This window comes from Vigna unguiculata, chromosome 6 (genome assembly GCF_004118075.2).
Source record: "Vigna unguiculata cultivar IT97K-499-35 chromosome 6, ASM411807v1, whole genome shotgun sequence".
NCBI classification, from domain to species: Eukaryota; Viridiplantae; Streptophyta; class Magnoliopsida; order Fabales; family Fabaceae; genus Vigna; species Vigna unguiculata.
The window spans coordinates 8,794,596-8,815,645 of NC_040284.1; the positions used below are offsets into that span (position 1 = coordinate 8,794,596).

The 21,050-nt window shown below is 35.9% G+C and overlaps 1 protein-coding gene across 1 annotated transcript; it reads left to right on the top strand.

Annotated features, from left to right (window-relative positions):
* The first annotated feature begins 6,156 nt into the window (after positions 1-6,156).
* Positions 6,157-11,732, top strand: LOC114187509 (heat stress transcription factor B-4-like). The gene is made up of 2 exons (XM_028075772.1): positions 6,157-6,622; positions 11,446-11,732. The coding sequence occupies exons 1-2, from the start codon at positions 6,339-6,341 to the stop codon at positions 11,672-11,674; spliced, it is 513 nt and encodes a 170-aa protein (XP_027931573.1). The 5' UTR covers positions 6,157-6,338; the 3' UTR covers positions 11,675-11,732.
* Positions 11,733-21,050: the final 9,318 nt, after the last annotated feature.

Genomic DNA, 21,050 nt, shown 5'->3' on the forward strand with positions numbered 1-21,050 from the left:
ATCTTACATAAATCCTGCTCTCGAAAAGACCGATCCATTTAAAAAGAGAAAGAAAGAGAAAGGTGGTTGGACAGTTATATTTTATGAAACTTTTCCCATAATTTTCAAGATTATAGTTTAGTAGCCAAGATAGAGAGAAAGAAAATGATTGATCATTAAAAACAGTGATGTATGTGACCCCTCCAACAATGGAATCCATAGCTAGAAGGTCTTGCATGAGATTATTTTGCTTTTTGGGTACATCTAGCAAGGTAGCCAACTTTAAGAAATTTATATGTTAATCTAAGATAAATTATTAAGTGATTTTAAATCATTTCATAAATCAACTTGTAGATGTGTTACAATTTTTCAAGTCTAAGGTTACAAAATTTTAATTTTTAAACGTATTTTAAATGAATTAAAAGAATAGAATATTTATAAACTACCTTTAATTTTTACTTTTAGATATATATGAAATGCATTGGAACAAAAGCAATTAAAGATTATTTACTTTTGTAAAACTAAAAAGTTATTAAATATATATATATATATATATATATATATATATATATATATAAATAAATTAAGTAAAATAGTAAATAAAAGTTTCTCTCTCTTTAAGAAAGGCTATTATAATAATGAAAAACAAAAATTATAAATATATTTTGAAAGAAAAAAAATCTTCAGATGAATTAGTTTACTCTAATAGAAATCATGATATTACTATATCATGTCATAATTTTTTTATGAACCCTAAGAGAGAAGGTTCGCTTATAATATGTAGTATATTAGTACATTATTGTATCATTGAAGAATAGAAAGGACTAATTCTTTTCTCATCTCAAGGTCACGGGCATGCTTTGGATGGTACAAAAATGAATAAAGGTCAGAATGTTCCAGCCTTGTAAGTTGTAACCATATACTAATTAATTAATTAAGCATTTCAGCGTTTATGTTTTTATAACTATTGAACTTTTATTTTTCACTTTTTTATTTGAAATGTGGAGACTTTGAACTGATAATTAGCTATACACTTTTGAAAGATTAAAATGTTGATACAATGATCCTTCATCAATATATATCACAATCCCACAATGATCCCCTAATCCCTAAACAAAACCATCATAAAGAATAGAAGGCGTTTCAATAGAAAAAGTAAAGGAAAAGGTTTAGACGTTATGATGAGATTCAAAAGAAAATGCTGATTACACCCAATATTCTTTAGCCTTGTTAAACTTTTTCCAACTAAATCATCTTATACTTAAAATAAGATCGTTGTTTATATTATAAAAAAGGAAGTGTTTGATGGCTATCAATATCAATATGTTTCTTTTACACTTATTTTTACACACACATATATATATATATATATATATATATATATATATATATATATATTATAGAGTATTTATAATAACGATTAGAAATCCTACATTGATAAAAAATAAAATAATATATAATATATAAATAAATATAAATTTTATTCCATAAATTAATTTTATAAGATTAAATTAAGATGATATTAAAGTCATCATAAACTTATTTTAATGAAATTTGTTATTTATTATTTCTATTAATACCGAATCTTATAAGATGTTGGAGTCGTGTGTGTGTGCGTGTGTGTGTGTGTATATATATATATATATATATATATATATATATATATATATATATATATATATATATATATATATATATATATATATATATATTTGGTTTAATGATTTTTTTGTTTCTTTATTTGTCCAGAAATGTCTAGTTGGTTGTCTAATGTTTTTTTAGTCTCAATCTATTGAAAATTGAAACGATTAATAAGGATGTTTTGTTTTGTTGGTGCAATTAACATAACCCAAGTGTATAAAAAATCTTTTGATTCGCTTCAAAAAATTTAATGAAAATAACCAAATTGCATCAACTTTTTCAAAAATCAGAACCAAATCGAGACTATAAAAAACTACATGACCAACTTTGTTAAGATTAAAGGTTGTGTTTTATAAAAAAAATAAAAAGTCACACAATTTAATTTCCATTAATTTCTAAAATATACTACATATAATTTTTAAAAAATTTAAAAATTTAAAAGATATATAGAATTTAAAATAATTTCAAAAATATAAATATAATTTAAAAAAATTTCAAAAACATACATATAATTTAAATAAAAATCAAAATATTGGGGGGGCCATGGTCCATCCCTGCCCTATGAATGATCTGTCCCTATATATATATATATATATATATATATATGATATAATATAAGTGAATACAAATTTAATATATGTTTTACGAAATTTGAATTCAATGTTTAGATTACTAAATTCAGTATTACTCCCTATAAATGATAATCTTGTAAGGCCCAATATTTTTCTGTCTTTTTTTTTTAAAAAAAAAGTTGTCCCAATCAGTTGGACCTAGGGCGGGCCCAAAAGGGACCAAGGACCCTAAACTGTCCTAACCCTACTCTTCTCTTCTCACATTTAGAAAACAGTCGCTTTGCTCTTCTCTTCTCTTTCAAAACTGTTCTCTGCTAGGGTTTGATTTCCTAGCCTCCATCAAGTTCGCTCAAGCTCATTCTTGCTCTGTGTAAGTTACTCTCCAACTCATACCACTTCTCCCTTGGCATATTTTTGTGTTTTCCAGTTAGGGTTTCGTAGTAAGCTCATCTTAAGATCTGTGCCTTATTTTTCTAGCTTTTAAGCCTATTCCTAGAGCTGTTGTGCCCCGTGTTTGGTGTCGATGTCTTGTACTAGCTCATTCCAGGTAAGGGAAGCTAGGGTTCACTCTTTTATTACGTTTTTCTACTTGAGTTACCGTCATTTCACCATGATATGTCTTGTGTGTTGTTGTGAACTTGTGAAATGCATTATTGGACGTTTGAATGATGTTCGTGGGGTTGTGCACGAGAGAACAGTGATGAGCGTTGGTTTTCTTGCCCAAGCGAGCACGTCTCGCCTAGGCGAGACTAATAGGGGATCACTCTGGTTTTTCTGCACGAGCTGTCGCTTGAGCGACGAGTCTCTATTTTGAGCGAGGCACAGTCTCGCTCAGGCGAGGAGGGCTCGCCTAAGCGAGAGAGTGCAGGAAGCCACTGTTTCCCTTTTCTAGCCCTCGCCTAAGCGAAGGGAGCTCGCTTGAGCGAGGGGACTCTCTCGCCTAAGCGAGACCCTTCTGCCTGAGCGAGAAGCTAGGCGAGGAATGTGTTTGCTCTATGGTTTCTTTGTTTTTTGGATGTTGGTCATATGTTTGGACTAATTATATATTTTAAAGTATGAATTGAATGATTTTGAATGAGCAAGATGAATTATGGATTGTGGCTTGTGAGTTTAACATGTTTTGGGCATGATGTATGTATGGAATGATTCATGGGCTAAAAATGATAAATTTTGGTATGGAGTTAACATGTAATATGAATGAGGATTGGTTATAAAGGTTGGCATGAGATTTATATGCATGATAAGTATTACTCGATTGGTGGAATATGATTCGTTTGTGGGTAGGACGTAATTCCATGAGCCTCTAGGTGAGACTTTATGGTGGTGCCTCAGTGGTCGGGACGTAATTCCACGGCCCCTGTTAGTGGGAGCTTATGGTGGTGCCCCATCTATATAATTTAATAAGGATTCAAGGTAAGGTTGCATCCTGACACTATAAGGAGTCAGTTAGTCTCACATAGAGAGGACTGACTCTTGTGGTGAGAGTAGCAGGAGGCCCGAAACCCATTAAGGGCTAACCTTGTGTGTAGGGGTTGAGACATCATAACACTTAGCTCGGGGGTGAGCTGCTTGGTAGAGCAAGGAAATCCACCACAAGTGCAACCATCCGCTGAATCCGACTAAGTTATATGTATCTAGATGAGTCGTGCCTGAGTCTTAGTGTATTGTTTGCAAGTCATAACATGATGGGTTGACATATGTATCTTGAACTATGAAATTGTATGTAACTGCATGATAAACTATTTTTCGGCTCTAGCTTACCCTTCTGTTGTTTGTTGGATGTCCTATATGTGTGGTTTTTCTCTTTTGCGATGATCATCAACTTGTTGATGTAACCAGATGCGAGAAATCCTCGTTGTCAATAGGGGAATGGTGACTCCGCTGCGTAGCTTGATTGGGCTGGATCCCGCTTAATGGGCTTTTCTCTTAAGCCTATGACCCATGTATTGACTTGTTTTAATTTTAATTGTATTACTGTTGGATTATGTATCCTGTCTTGTATTGGTATCGTGGTGTGCCTCAAGATTTTCTTTATGAATCCTTGGATATCTTTAAGGAGTGAGTTTATACTCCGAACCTTCGCTCGTAATATTATATTGTGTGACGTGTCATTTAAGTAAGTCTATTTATTAAATGAAATGTTACAAATCTCGTTTGATATAATATGATGATTTGGCACAGCATAAAATGTTGTGTTGTCATTGAGTTTCCATATTGACATGCTTATATGATTATATATATTGCATTCATTAAAATGAAAAATATGAAAAATGATTTTATATGATTGAAATTCCATATGAAGCAAACAGGGTCAAAGAAGAAGTTATTAGATCCCTTACACCGGCCAAAACATGAAGAGTAATCTTAAGATTGGAAAATATAATAATGTGGAGTTTATCTTTGTTCTATTTTGCAGGCAAAGACAGGGTAGAGAGGAGGGACCAACAAATTGAACAATATCTGACATTGATAATATAGTGGGCCAAATCACATGCACAAAAGTTTAAATTTTCTCAGTTTATTTTGGAGAAATCACACCCTTCCAAGTTTCAGTTCTCTATGAAAAATAATAATTAAAAAAAAAACATGTCTTTCTGCAGGATAAAACAACTCTGAAACATTGTCTTATTGGTCTAGGAATTTTAGAGATCTCTGCATACACATTTTTTTAAACTCAAATTGAATGGTTTTTTGCATTTTCTTCAGGGTTGTGATTATGGAAAGGTGCTTTATATAGCCAATTTGGCATGAACATAAAAGCATTGAGTAGGGACAAAATGGTTATTACATCCATTAGAGGTCTATTGAAAAAGAAAGAAAAAACAAAGAAAAAGGTAGCTAGGTAGGTCCTCTTTCAAGAGACATCAACCCACCAACACTGCTGCCAAGAGAATAATCAATAGTAATTAATACCTGTTATTGGATCTTATTATTATAGAAATTCTAGAAAAAAGTAATTCATTTCACTGACATGGTCATATGCATCTTAAAATTAATTAGTAACATAAAGGGAGAGAATGATCAGAGAATGAAAAAAATAGTCTTCTATTTACTTAAGGAATATGTTACCTAAACATCCAAAATAAACAAAAAATGTATATTTATGATGGGATAGGAAAAAATATATAAATTATATATTAATTAGGTCTTTAAAAATAAATATATGGATATCTATTTGTGTTATTATTCAACAAAAATTATAGTAATACAATGTGAATGTTCTAATATATAAAGTTCCATGAATTTTTAACACTTTTAATTTATAAAGTTCCATGAAGGATTTATACATAGGCACAAAAGAAATCCTAATGTCAAATTTTGCAATCAAAAAAAGGTGAGGTGAGAGTAATATTTTCCTTTCCTCTCCATTTGACATGATGATGTGTTTTTGTTTTGATAAAGTTGCATGGTTATAAATTTATAATGTGAGAGATTAAGTTGGTGATGCATATATTAGTGAGAGAAGAGTGAAGTTGTATGAGTAGAATGGGTTTGACAGTGGAGAGGTTTGAGGAGAAGATGTTCTGTTTTGAGTCTCAAAAGACAGTGGCAGCACCTTTCCTGACAAAGACATATGAGCTTGTTGATGACCCTCTCACAGACCACATTGTTTCATGGGGTGAACATCAAACCACATTTGTTGTCTGGAGACCCCCTGAGTTTTCCAGAGATCTTCTTCCCAACTACTTCAAACACAACAACTTCTCTAGCTTTGTTAGGCAACTCAATACCTATGTAAGCATCCTCATCTTTCTCTCATTTCACTTCATTCAACCTAAATATCTTTCCATCTCAGTAACTTCACCAAAAACTTATCCTTTTTACTTCAAGATCCCACGTCAAAAACATGAATTTATATATAAATAGGTGCAAAATTCACTTTATAACAATTTTTATTTACATATAAATAAACATAAGAGTGATAAGGTGGTTTAATGATTAGATGAAAAGAAAACGAGAAAAAGATTGTGAATTAAATTTTTTTAGTGAGGTTTGCACTCTTATATATTTTAAATGGATCGCATGGAACTTTCAAATATTGAAGTAATAATGTGATTATACATGAATTATAATGTATGCCAATGTTGCTACGTTATAACTTCTTGGTGCTATTAACTATGAACATTGAATAGTAAAAAGCAGCATATGAATCTTTGTTGTTGTGTGCAGGGTTTCAAGAAGGTAGTTGTTGATAGGTGGGAGTTCGCGAATGAGTACTTCAAAAAAGGAGCTAAGCACCTTTTGTGTGAAATACAGAGGAGAAAAACACCTCAGCAACATCACCAACTCTACCTTGACCAACCACCATCCCAGATTCTTCAACAAGATGAAACTCTATGCTGGCTTGACACTCCTCTTTCATCTCCAAAACCAGACACAGACATTCTAATAGCCCTTTCTGAAGACAACCAAAGACTAAGGAGAAAGAACTTGATAGTAATTCAAGGTTATGAAAGGGATAGTTGAAGGGATAGAGAAAATGTGTAGATAGTAGAGTGTGAAAGTAGTAGTTGGAGAAGTGTATTTGTAGTTGAGAGTAGTTGTATTGGATGTTGTGTTAGTTGTTCTTGATGTTACAAAATGGTAGGATACATGGGTATTTATAGTCCCATAGATTATTCTAGAATCTCCTAGCTAGAACTAATGCAAATACTTCTAGATTTTTCTACATAGTTGAATGTTCTTGATTTTTCTTTCTATCCTAGGCTTTTCTCCAATACTCTAGAAGATTCTTTACATTTCAATAACTCTATCTTATATTTTTTTAGATTCTTCTAGAATTTGCATTATACTTTAATACTCCTCCTTGATGCAAATTCGGTAACTCCAAGCATAACACGTAGTAGTTCAAATCTTGGTCTTGGTAAGGCCTTTGTGAAGATATCTGCAATTTGATCTTCTGTCGGGCAGTACTCAAGTCGTATCTTCATATTTGTTTCCGCTTCTCTGATGAAGTGGTATTTAATTGCTATGTGTTTTGTTCTACTGTGATGTATTGGGTTCTTCGTCATTGCGATAGCTGATTTATTATCACAGTTGATTGTAGTAGGTCCACTTTGTTTCTCTCCCATATCTTTGAATATCTTTCGAAGCCATATAGCTTGACTTGTTGCTTCAGCAGCAGCCACATATTCTGCTTCAGCTGTTGATTGTGCAACAGTTGCTTGCTTCTTTGATGCCCAAGAGAATATTCCCGATCCAAGCGAGAAAGCATAGCCTGAGGTGCTCTTCATGTCATCTTTTGATCCTGCCCAATCACTATCGGTGTAGCCAATGATCCTTGAGTTAGTCATGGTTTTGTACCATATTCCAAACTCCTTTGTGCCTTGTAGATATCTTAAAATTCTTTTCCCTACTCCATAATGAATCTGACTTGGCTTTTGCATGAATCTTGATAGAAGACTTGTGGCATACATAATGTCTGGTCTTGTGGCTGTGAGATATAAGAGACTTCCAATCAAACTTCTGTAGCGTGATGCATCTGTTTCTTGTGCTCCATCATCTTTTTGTAGTTTCTCATTTACCACCAATGGAGTAGCGACAGGTTTACAATCATACATCTTGAACTTCTTCAATAGGGCTTCAATATATTTCTTTTGAGAGATAAATATGTCGTCTTCTTGTTGTTTCACCTCTATACCGAGGAAATAGTTCATCAACCCAAGGTCGGTCATCTCAAATGTCTTCATCATGTCTTCTTTAAATTCTTTCATCATCTCCAAATTGTTTCCTGTATAGATAAGATCATCGACATATAAGGAGACAATGAGGTGATACTGACCTTGTGCTTTAATATATAGTGTTGGCTCACTTTTGCTCCTCCTGAATCCTTGATCGATGAAGTATTGATCAATCTTGCTATACCATGCTCGAGGAGCTTGCTTCAAGCCGTATAAGGCTTTCTTTAGTCTTAGTACTTTGCCTTCATTACCTTTATTGATGAAGCCTTGAGGTTGTTCAACATAAATCTCTTCTTCGAGCACTCCATTTAGGAAGGCTGATTTGACATCTAGTTGATAGATGTTCCATCCTTTTTGTGCTGCTAGGGCTATTAGAGCTCTTATTGTATCTAGTCGTGCGACTGGAGCAAATGTCTCATTGTAGTCGATTCCTGGTTGTTGTGAGTATCCTTTTGCGGCCAATCTGGCCTTATGCTTTTGTATAGTTCCATCAGGATTGAGCTTTGTTTTATATACCCATTTCACTCCAATGATGTCTTTTCCTTGAGGACAGTTTACGAGCTCCCAAATGTTATTCTTCTCAATCATTTTAACCTTTTCTTCCATAGCCTTGACCCATATTTCTTGCTTTGATGCTTCCTCATAACAGTTAGGCTCAATCATGACCATATTGCAGGTTTCGTATATGTCTACCAAAGATCTTACTCGTCTTGGAGTGGACTCTAGTGAAGAATCTTCTAATGGAGGTGGAGAAGGCGTACTTGAAGCTTCTGCCTCTTCTTGAATTTCTCCTTGATATTGTTGCACTGGAACTAAAGTGGTGCTTTTAACAACTTTTTCTTCTTCCCAATTCCAAGAAGCATTTTCATCAATTTCAACATCTCGACTAATGACGAGCTTTTTTGTTTGTAGGTTGTAAACTCGATAGCCTTTTGATTGTTTGCTATATCCCAAGAATATTCCTCGTATAGTCTTGTCTTCAAGCTTGTGCCTCCTTTGATCAGGAACATGTATGTAGCAGATAGATCCAAATACTCGTAGGTGTTTGGCTGATGGCTTTCTTCCACTCCAAGCTTCAATAGGAGTCTTGTCTATGACTGCCTTAGTTGGACATCTGTTTAAAATGTAAACTGCAGTGTAGACTGCTTCAGCCCAAAAAGTGTTAGGCATACCTTTCTCTTTTAGCATTGATCTTGCCATCTCCATGACTGTGCGATTTTTTCTTTCTGATACACCGTTTTGTTGTGGAGTATATGCGACTGTGAGTTGTCTCTCTATGCCTTCATCTTCGCAGAATTTGTCAAACTCGCGAGATGTATACTCCTTTCCACGATCACTTCGAAGTACTTTTATTTGTTTTCCACTTTGCTTCTCAACAAGGGCCTTGAATTTCTTGAATATTCCAAAGACTTCTGACTTTGCCTTTAAGAAATAAACCCATGTCATTCTAGAGAAGTCATCAATGAAGAGGATGAAGTACCTGTTGTTGTGATGTGAAGGCGTCCTCATTGGTCCACAAACATCAGTATGGATCAACTCTAGTAAGTCTTTAGCTCTCCATGCTTTGTCGGTCGAGAATGGTAATCGATGTTGTTTACCAAGGAGACATCCTTCGCATGATTCATTATTCTCTTTTAAGCATGGAAGATCTCTCATCATGTTTTTCTTATATAGAAGCTTTAAGGCATATGTGTTGAAGTGGCCAAATCTCCTATGCCAAAGCCACGAGTCATCAACTTCTGCCTTCATGGCAATATTAGTTCCAGGTTTGAAGCTTATGGGAAAGCTTCTATTTCTCTTCTCCATTTTTACTTGGCCAATTTCTGTCTTTCTACTGTCATAAATTTTGCATGTATCTTTCTCAAAGTGGAGAGAATATCCATTCTCCATCATTTGACCAATACTTAAAAGATTTTCTTTAAGATTGGGAACCAATAAAACATCCTTGATGAATTTCGTACCTTTCTTTGTCTCCACCATGACAGTTCCTTTGCCTTGAGACTCCACTATGGTACCGTTTCCTAGTCGAACTTTGACATTGACAGATTTATCAATGTCTTTGAAGATGCTTTGATCTTTGGCCATGTGATTGCTGCATCCACTATCCAAGTACCAACGTTCTCCTCCGTTAGGAGATTCTTGATTGGCATAAAATAAGCGTTGCTCCTGATTATGTTCTTCAGCAAAGTTTGCTTGATGCTTATTTTTATTACGACAATACTTCTCTACGTGGCCAAATTTCTTGCAGTATTGACATTGAGGTTTTCTATGATGCCAACAATCTTTTTCCATGTGACTTGTCTTTTTACATATGCCACATGGGGGATATTTTCCTTGACGAGTCATAGGGAAGCTTCTAGAATTTTCTTTATTTCTAGAAATTTCTCCTCTACTTTTATTTCCTTCATATTCTTTATTTTGAGACCGTAATTTTAGTTTTGATTGAAAGGCATTTTCGACTAAGTCTTCTTCATGCCTTTTCAATCTTTGTTCATAAGCTTCAAGAGAGCCCATTAGTTGTGTTACTGACAATGTGGCCAAATCTTTTGTTTGTTCAATCGCAGTTGCGATTGCATCATATTTTTGGGGAATAGAAATTAAAATTTTCTCAACGATTTTTTTGTCAAGAATAGTTTCCCCATAGGCTCTCATCTGACTAACTATTTCCTTTATTCTAGAATAGTAGTCTTTAATGGTCTCAGATTCTTTCATTCTTATTAATTCAAACTCTCGTCTTAGAGAATGAAGTTTAACATTGCGTACCTCATCACTTCCTTGAAACTCTTCTTGTATTGTGTTCCAAGCTTGCTTTGCGTTTGTGGCACCTATTATTCTCGGAAAGATTGTGTCATCAACTGCTTGTTGAAGAGCAAATAAAGCCCTTGAATCCTTCTGTTTGTTTTCCTTCAACTCCTTCTTCTGAGCTGCAGTAAGAGCGGAAGTGTCTTCTGGAATAGTGAATCCCTCTTCTATAATGTCCCATAAATCTTGGGAGCGAAAGAATGTCTTCATTTTGACACTCCAAAAATCATAATTTTCTCCTGTGAAAATAGGTACTGGAATTGATGATGTTTGATTGGTAGTGGCCATAGGTTGAGAAAATATTTTGGAAGTAGTATAGAATGAAGTTCTAATTTTTTTGAAGTAGTTGAAAAGTTTATCTACGCCCAGTAGATGACCGAACGTAGCTCTGGTACCACTGATAGTAATTCAAGGTTATGAAAGGGATAGTTGAAGGGATAGAGAAAATGTGTAGATAGTAGAGTGTGAAAGTAGTAGTTGGAGAAGTGTATTTGTAGTTGAGAGTAGTTGTATTGGATGTTGTGTTAGTTGTTCTTGATGTTACAAAATGGTAGGATACATGGGTATTTATAGTCCTATAGATTATTCTAGAATCTCCTAGCTAGAACTAATGCAAATACTTCTAGATTTTTCTACATAGTTGAATGTTCTTGATTTTTCTTTCTATCCTAGGCTTTTCTCCAATACTCTAGAAGATTCTTTACATTTCAATAACTCTATCTTATATTTTTTTTAGATTCTTCTAGAATTTGCATTATACTTTAATAGAACTTCATGCTCTTGTCGGAACTTGCTCACATGAAGACTTTGTACAATGACATCATATATTTCATACAAAACCATGTAAAACCGCCACCACCATCCTTTGAACAGAGAATTCCAAAGCTGGTGGATAAGTCCTTGTTCACTTCTTCCGAAGAATCAAATAGTTCTGTGAAGCTCTTTGGGGTCCTTCTGAGTGGCAGAAAGAGATCGAACCCAGATAACATCAATCGATGATCGGACATTTTCACAATTAAATTTGGATAATTTCCCTCTGATGTCTTTTACTATATAAGATGAGATCTTTTAAATGATTTTAAAATTTTAAAAAAAAAATAGAAAATAAAAAAATAAGAAGTCAGAATATAATTTTAGTTTATAAAAGAAAGTTGTTAAATTTAGTTGGTAGAAAATAATTTTGCTTGATGATTTGTTCCATGCTTCATGGTTAGTTTTATTGGATATCCATGATTTTCTTTATTTTATTTTATATATATTGTAGGCTCTAATCATGTATAGCACTGTGTTTAATTTACAATTACTATAATTTTGTGTCGTAGACCTTAGTTTTATCATGTGTCCATGTACGTATGATGTATCATCAGTGTTCATCTTGCATTGTACATAAAATCGTCTTTAAGAAAAATAAATTTTATTTTACAAATTAAATCTGTACTTATTATACTATTTTACATTACTGTTTTGATCCAGGATAAGAATTAACATCAAAAGAATGATGATTTTAAAATCGCTGACCAAAAGTCAAAAGCAACTCAAGTCACTTCATCGGTGAACTCAACTTCTTTGAAAACAAGAAAACAAATTCCAAAGCAATTTTGATGCATAGTGTCTCCTAATAACTACTATTAGTGGTTAATTTTTACACATTCTTCGATCAAATTGTGCATTCAATCAATTAAAAAATAATCTTAACATACGCTTTTAAAATATTTATAATAAAAATTAACGATTTTATGGTAGATATGGATGAAGCATTCAATATAGTAAAAAAGAATTCCTATATTAAAGTGTGCAGGATGTGATTGAACAATGATTTGATTTTGTTTAGTTTGACGGATGGATTGATTATACACGGAATCTTATGCATACATTTTTGCTTTCGGTTTCCTCCAAAAAGAAGGAAAGAAAAAAAAAGCCAAAAATGGTGAGTGAAATAAAGAATGTTTTTAAAACAAAAGAAGTCATCGGGATTGTAATATAAATTTGTGATGGGTTTCTCTGCCATTATTCCTGCTGTCACCAATTTCATATACCTTTTATCATTTTCTTTTATTTGCGACATTACAATATCATATTTCACTGTACAAGTTGCTAAAGTAACGTGATTGCATAGTTATATGTTTACATTTATTGTAAACAAATAGATATTAATTGGGTTCTCTTTAAGGATTTTTCTCCGGTCTCTTGTTAAATTATTTAACTTAATATTGACTAATTTAATTTATAAAATAAATTAGTTTAATTTATAAAATAAATTTAATGTTGAGTTTTTAATGTGGTGATTATTAGAATATAATTATATTAAAGTTATGAGAATTATTTTAAAGTTATTGAATTATTTTAGAGTTATTGAATTAATTTAAAGTTATTGAATTAATTTTCTGTCTCTCACTTTATTAAGGGAAGTCAGGGTTTATGTATTTAAAATTATTTTGTCGATTTTTGGTCTGTTTGTATGGCTGTGATGCTTAAATGAGGTTGTTGGTCGAATAAAGATGTACGGTGTGTGATTATGTTTGATTGATGTGGCACTACTTTTTTTTCTACATTACACACTTTTCGTAAAATGAAGATATCTACTACGTTAACCGTTGGATCGAGCTGATATTTTAACAGCTGATCCTTAACACATAATTCTTGACTTTGACCGGTCGGATCTTTAATCGGAGCTCTGTAGTGAGAGCCATTTTTATCACAAGGTCACTAAATTTGCGTTATTGACAACACTGCACACTTTTCGTAAAATAAAAGTTACTACTTCGTTAACTATTGGATGGAACTGATATTTTAACAGATAATCTTTAACACATAGCTTTCGACTTTGACCGGTCCGATCTTGAACCAGCGCTCTGTATTGAGAGCAGTTATTATCGCAAGATCGCTGTAGTTTGGTTGTTTCTCTGATCTTGAATGGTTATTACTGGCTTGAATTTAATTGTTATATTAAAAGCATGTGATAAATGATTATGCATGAGTGATGTGATTCGTGGATTGTGGATGATGGGTTTGGTATGAACTTGGCATGTCATTTAAATGCGTTGGTTGGTATCAAGGAGACATGGTATCTATATGAAATACAAATATATATTCACTGTTTGGGAAGGATAGGTTGGTATAGATTCAACATTTGGTTATGAATGAGAATGGGTTGTAAAGGTTGGCATGAGATATTGTGTATGGTAAACATTACTTGATTGATTGAACATGATTGGTATGTGGTCAGTGCGTAATTCCTTGAAATCTCTAGGTGGGATTTCAGGGTCGTGCTTCAGTGGTCGGGATGTAATTCCATGGCCCTTGTTAGTGGGTGTCATTGGTGGTGCCACATCTATATAATTTGGTAAGGATTGCATCCTGACACTCTAAGGAGTCAGTTAGTCTCACTTAGAGCGGACTAACTCCTGTGGTAAGAGTAGTAAGAGGCCTGAAATTCATTAAGGGTTAACCTTGTGTGGGAGGGAATTGATTCATTGTAACACTTGTAACACATAGCTCGGGGGTGAGTAGAGGTATCCACCACAAGTGCAAGCATCCGTTGAATCCGACCATATTATATGTATCCGGATGAGTCGAGTCGAGTCTTAGTGTATTGATTGGAAGGTCATAACATGCTTGGATGATCTATGTATATTGGACTGTGAAAGTATATTTGATTGCATGATAAAACTAATTTTGGCTCTACCTTACCCTTCTGTTGTTTGTTGTATGTTTTTTGGTGTGGTCTTTTCTTTTGCAATGATCATCAACTTGTTGATGTGAGCAGAGGTGAGAACTCCCAGTAATCATCAAGGTGATGGAGGTTTCGCTGTATAGTCTGCTTGGACTAGATCTAAGTTTACTTGGACTTTCCTTTAGGGCTATGGCCCGTGTACTGCTGGTCTTTAGGCTTAAAATTATAAATGTTGTTGATTTATATTTTATACTTTGTTATGGCATCGTAATGTGCCCTTTTCTTATTCGGGTTTTCTCTTGGATAATCGTGAGGAGTAGTGTCTACACTCCAGGACTTTGTTTCTAATACTATTCCGCGTGACATTCCTTTAATTATGTTATTAATTAAATGGGGTGTTACATTTATGGTATCAGAGCAGTTGGTCCTTAGGATGACCTGAGGTTGTGGGTTTGTCATGCCTCGTAGGCGTAAGTAGTCATGTTTAGTCGAGTTTGTCAATGAAACCAAAAGTTTTAAGAACAGAAAATGCCTTGATAAAGTAATGAGGGTGCACACTCATGACTAGATTAAAGGTTGTTTTCCTTTCTTAATTCTAATGGTTTCGGGAAAGAAGGGTGACAGACAAAAGGGTTGGTTGTCTGTAAGTGATAGAGTGTTGCTTTGTATGAAGTAGTTTGCCTTGTTGCACCTTTGTGCTTTGTGTTTAGTGTCTATGGAGATAGGGGAATGTAGATTGAATGTCAACTTGGTCTGCTCACCTTTACAAGTGTTGGATGGGGTCTCTGAGACAACGTCTTGCCTCAGAGATAGGAAGTTGATGTATGATGTATATAATTGAGCAAGGAAAGCTAAGTTTTGGGTTAATAAACCGGAGGAGATGCTAGAGTTCACAAAATAACGTTTGGTCAGAGGGAACTTTAAGGATAGACTCTTGAAAACAAATACTACAAGTTTTCTAAAAGAAGTTGAATTCAAAGATTTAGAGCACTGAAAGGTATCAGTGCATGCAAGTGCCACATCGTTTGAGGAAAGTCAACCTGATTCTACATCCCGACAATGTTGAAGTTCATAGTCATGCAAATGCATACAGTGTTAGGAGAAGTGTCTTTGAATATAGTCATATTGTCATACCTAGTGCTTCTTAGAGTAGTGGAAGAGGAACAATTGGCAAATTTTAGATTGTAAAGAGTGGAGAGATTGCATGGCAACCAGAAAGCTAAGATAGGAGGAGATTGTGAAGTGCGAAAAGATGGCAAACCTCTAGTGAGAGGCTGAGATGGATAAGGGTTCACTGATCAATCAGGAAAGATGACGTTCCTAAGTGGGGAAAAGAACAATTTATGGTTAGGGAAGAAGTGGCATAAGGGATTCATACTAGGATTAATAGTCAGCAGGTGAGGATGAGTCTTTTCAAACTAATAGTGGGATGTTTCAAGGAAAAGTAGTTCCCATGAGTAGGACATTTGACCTTGGGTATAAAGTGGAAGATTTCACATACCAGAAGGAGGGGCACACCTTTAAAGGTTATTCTCGTAAGGAAGGGCAACCCAACTGATGTCGAAGCACAATGATGGAGGGAGTGGAAAGAAAAGTTTTGAGTGGTTGACATGGTGTCTACGATGGTTGATGCTAAAGTGGTTAGCACGAATAATCTCCTCCAGAGATGCACCTTACAAATTGATGCTTGGACTAAGAGCCGGATTATAGACGTGTTCTGAAACAAATACTAGAGTTTTGACCTTGGTGTGGTGGAGTTCACTTCTGCGTTGGTGTCTGAGGAAGAACCTGTGACAATAGTTCCTAATGGAATGGTTACTACTGTGAATTTGAAGTAAATACAGAAGTGGAGGAGATGTTGGAAAAGTAGTGGCTTATACTAAGTATAACCACAAGGATGACTGCAAGTTTGGTGAACCTTAGAGGAGAGGTAGTGGTAGGATAGACTGTTCAAGGGTAAACGTTGGATAATGGAAGATTGGCTTTTCGGGCCTATGGTTGTAAAGAGTGGAAACATGATGAAGGTATGGAATTTCAAACAGGGTAATGGCATGATCAAGGCTTAGCGGCGAGCTTCCAAGTGCGAACAGAGTCTTTAGAATGTGCAAGGAGGGTATTGACAAAGGTTAGAGTGAGTAGGACATATGGTTTAAAAAGGGTGGATACGATGTTGAGAAAATGGGACGTTAAGACTATAAAAAGGTGAGTCCAAAGGGTTTTGCAAGTTCCATAGAGGTTTTGGAGGAAGTGAAAGTGTCGTTCTTATGAGTATTAAGTAAGGATGTTTAGTGATCATTTAAAGTTTGAGTTTATGGAGTTACTCAGAGAACAATGGGCAAGAGAAGTAGGAGATGATTTGAGTTATGATTTCAAGTTAGGGTACCAACTTAAAAGTAAGGGAGAAGGGGTAGGTGCTTAGCCAAAGAAGGGAACTCAAGATCGGGGTTTAACGAGGTGAGAGTAAGGAGTTGGTGGAGGAGTAAGTGTTTGAGTTAGGAGGAGAAGATGTGAAGAGATTTCATTGGTCTAATCATCTGACTAGAACTAGTGAGTCTCTCAACAAGGTTGAGGAAAAAGCAATTCATAAAAAAAAATCTTAGTTTGAGAAGTATATTAGAGTTGATATGCATAAATCACACTAGAAATTTCAAGTCGAGGAAAGACATGGTTCTAAAGCTTTTGGGGAAGGATGGTTACAAGTTAGTAGATCAGAAATGAAGGTGAGGTGCCGAAATGAATTTGGTAATTGTAACAGGGGAAAGTTTAATTTGGAAATGGAATGACTTGGTTGTGGACCTTGTTACCATTGGTGGAAGTCAGTAAAGGAGGAAAGATGTTATGAGTGTCGTTATGCATAAAAGTGGTCAAGAGTGTTGATGGTGAGGCAGTAGGCTAGAACTCAATCGTGATCAAGTCAGTGGAGTGATGCATAAAGGAGTGAACAAGGTGACGAGAACTGATAACGAACATGCTTTAGTTTGAGACTTACAGTGATCTGAGAGGTAGTGGAGAGCATATGGTGGGTGAGTCAGTATATCAGATACAAGTTAGTTGGGCAGGTATGAAGGAGCATTCCACTGTTAAGGTTGCAAGTTGGAAGTTAGTTCGAGTGTAGTGACTAAACCAATCTACATTGTTGAACACATATCGCATAGCACAAAGGCAAAGTTTCCAGTGACTATAGGTGTTGGAGTCATCACACCTGTCATGTCTAGGCAGTGATTGTCGAAGGGCGTGAGGAAAACGTAGTTTTCTTCCTATCCCATCGGTGAATTTTCGAGGACGAAAATTTTTGTTGTTGGGGAGAATGTAAAACCCTCTTTTATTCTGCCATAATTTTAAAAGGATGTCCCTAATCTAATGGGCCTAAGGGCTGGCCCATAGGGTGAAAAGGCCCCTAAAGCAGCCAAGGCCCCTCATTCTACATTCACTTGCCAAAATCAATGTTCTCGCTCTTCCCTTTTCCCTCCACAGAAGCTCTGCTAGGGTTTGGGTCTTACCCTTCTTTGCGTTAACTCAACCCTATTCTTCAATCCATGAAAGTCTATTCTCCACCGTACCTTTTTCATTCCTAGCTCTGTCATCATGATTCTAACTAGGGTTCACCATGGTAACCCATTTTGAATCTATTTCACTGTTTTACAGATCGTAAATCTGCTCTGTGGTCGGTAGTACTCACTTGCTTGGGTGTCGGGACATTCTGCTAGCTTTTTCCAGGTAAGGGAAGCTAGGGTTTATGCATTTAAAGTTATTTTGCCGATTTTTGGTCTGTTTGTATGGCTGTGATGCTCGAATGAGGCTGTTGGTCGAATAAAGATGTATGGTGTGCGATTATGTTTGATTGATGCGGCGCTACTCTTTTTTCTACATTACACACTTTTCATAAAATGAAGATTTCTACTACGTTAACCGTTGGATCGAGCTGATATTTTAACAGCTGATCCTTAACACATAATTCTTGACTTTGACCGGTCGGATCTTTAATCGGAGCTTTGTAGTGAGAGCCATTTTTATCACAAGGTCACTAAATTTGCGTTATTGACAACACTGCACACTTTTCGTAAAATAAAAGTTACTACTTCGTTAACCGTTGGATGAAGCTGATATTTTAACAGATAATCTTTAACACATAGCTTTCGACTTTGACCGGTCCGATCCTGAACTAGAGCTCTGTAGTGAGAGCAGTTATGATCGCAAGATCGCTGTAGTTTGGTTATTTCTCTGATCTTGAATGGTTATTACTGGCTTGAATCTAATTGTTATATTAAAAGCATGTGATAAATGATTATGCATGAGTGATGTGATTCATGGATTGTGGATGATGGGTTTGGTATGAACTTGGCATGTCATTTAAATGAGTTGGTTGGTATCAAGGAGACATGGTATCTATATGAAATACAAATATATATTCACTGTTTGGGAAGGATAGGTTGGTATGGATTCAACATTTGGTTATGAATGAGAATGGGTTGTAAAGGTTGGCATGAGATATTGTGTATGGTAAACATTACTTGATTGATTGAACATGATTGGTATGTGGTCAGTGCGTAATTCCTTGAAATCTCTAGGTGGGATTTCAGGGTCGTGCTTCAGTGGTCGGGATGTAATTCCATGGCCCTTGTTAGTGGGTGTCATTGGTGGTGCCACATCTATATAATTTGGTAAGGATTGCATCCTGACACTCTAAGGAGTCAGTTAGTCTCACTTAGAGCGGACTAACTCCTGTGGTGAGAGTAGTAGGAGGCCTGAAATTCATTAAGGGTTAACCTTGTGTGGGAGGGAATTGATTCGTTGTAACACTTGTAACACATATCTCGGGGGTGAGCAGAGGTATCCACCACAAGTGCAAGCATCCACTGAATCTGACCAGATTATATGTATCCGGATGAGTCGAGTCAAGTCTTAGTGTATTGATTGGAAGGTCATAACATGCTCGGATGATGTATGTATATTGGACTGTGAAAGTATATTTGATTGCATGATAAAACTAATTTTGGCTCTACCTTACCCTTCTGTTGTTTGTTGTATGTTTTGTGGTGTGGTCTTTTCTTTTGCAATGATCATCAACTTGTTGATGTGAGCAGAGGTGAGAACTCCCCGTAATCGTCAAGGTGATGGAGGTTCCGCTGCATAGTCTGCTTGGACTGGATCTAAGTTTACTTGGACTTTCCTTTAGGGCTATGGCCCGTGTACTGCTGGTCTTTAGGCTTAAAATTCTAAATGTTGTTGATTTATATTTTATACTGTGTTATGGCATTGTAGTGTGCCATTTTCTTATTTAGGTTTTCTCTTGGATAATTGTGAGGAGTAGTGTCTACACTCTAGGACTTTGTTTCTAATACTATTTCGCGTGACATTTGTAACATCCCGTTAGGATATTACTGATTTATAAATAAATAAATGAAATAAATAAAACAGTGCGTTTAATAATACCTCATTTTCCCAAAACGCGGGAAAATTTAAAACTTTATTAAATGAGCGGATAAAGTTTACAACATCCATTACAAAACCAAAACCACAATATTATCAAGTCACCCATCAGGGTTTACAAATGTTTTCAAAAACAAGTAGATAAACGTAAGAGTTCCCCCAAGTCAATCCCCTCTCCGCGACTAAGCTGCACCAGAGCCACCTGCATCACCAACATCTGCTCCCGTGTACCGCGTACACGATCATCGCCACACACACGCAGATAGGGTGAGCTTAACAGATAAATCACATATATACAACGCTATAAACATATATATATATATATATATATATATATATATATATATATATATATATATATATATATATATATATATATATATAACAACATGCATACATATCACAACACTTAACTTAACTTTCCACATTGCCCTATATTTTTATTCCTGCAATCCGATCCCCCCAATCAGTTTATTCGTGTTCTACATCGTCTGATGATTACTTCAGGGTGACTTGCTGCCATACCTATTGGCCACAACCGATAGAGCACGTGCGGGAAAAACATGCTACGGATTATACACCGCAACGCCAGGTAGAGTTTCCGTATACGAACATAGTCCGTATCGTCCCAAGACTACCAAACTCGTCAGCCAACAACTGAGGAGGGCAATCTCTCTGGACCCATTCGTACTGGCCACAACCAGCACACTCACACCAGCAACACTCGCCAACCCGAGCCACAACTCAAGGGTTCCTCGTGTTCATCCGTCATCCCGAGCCACAACTCAAGAGATGCTATTCCGAGCCACAACTCAAGGAATACCACGTGCTTAACCCCCATCCCGAGCCACAACTCATGGGATGCGTTCTGAGCCACAACTCAAGGAACACCAGCAATTTCACCCTTAAAGCATCACTAGATGCACTATAGATCACAAAATCATAATCAAAACTCAAAGTTGCAGCAGTATAAATCGCCTGGCGGGGGACACGTGCCGCCAGGCGCTGCCAGCTTCCAGACCGCTTGGCGGGTGTCGCGTAACGCTAGGTGCACAGCGCCACAAAATTCCCTTCGCTGTAGGTACCGCCTGACGGTATTATTCTGACCGCCAGGCACCTATGTAACATGGCTCACTGTTTGCACCGTTATCGCCTGGCGCCACAGGCCCGACCGCCAGGCGCTGCACCATCAGACTCTCTCTTTGATTTCTCCTCTACCGCCTGGCGGAGTCATTACCTCCCGCCAGCCGTTGTATCAGTACAGTGATCTCT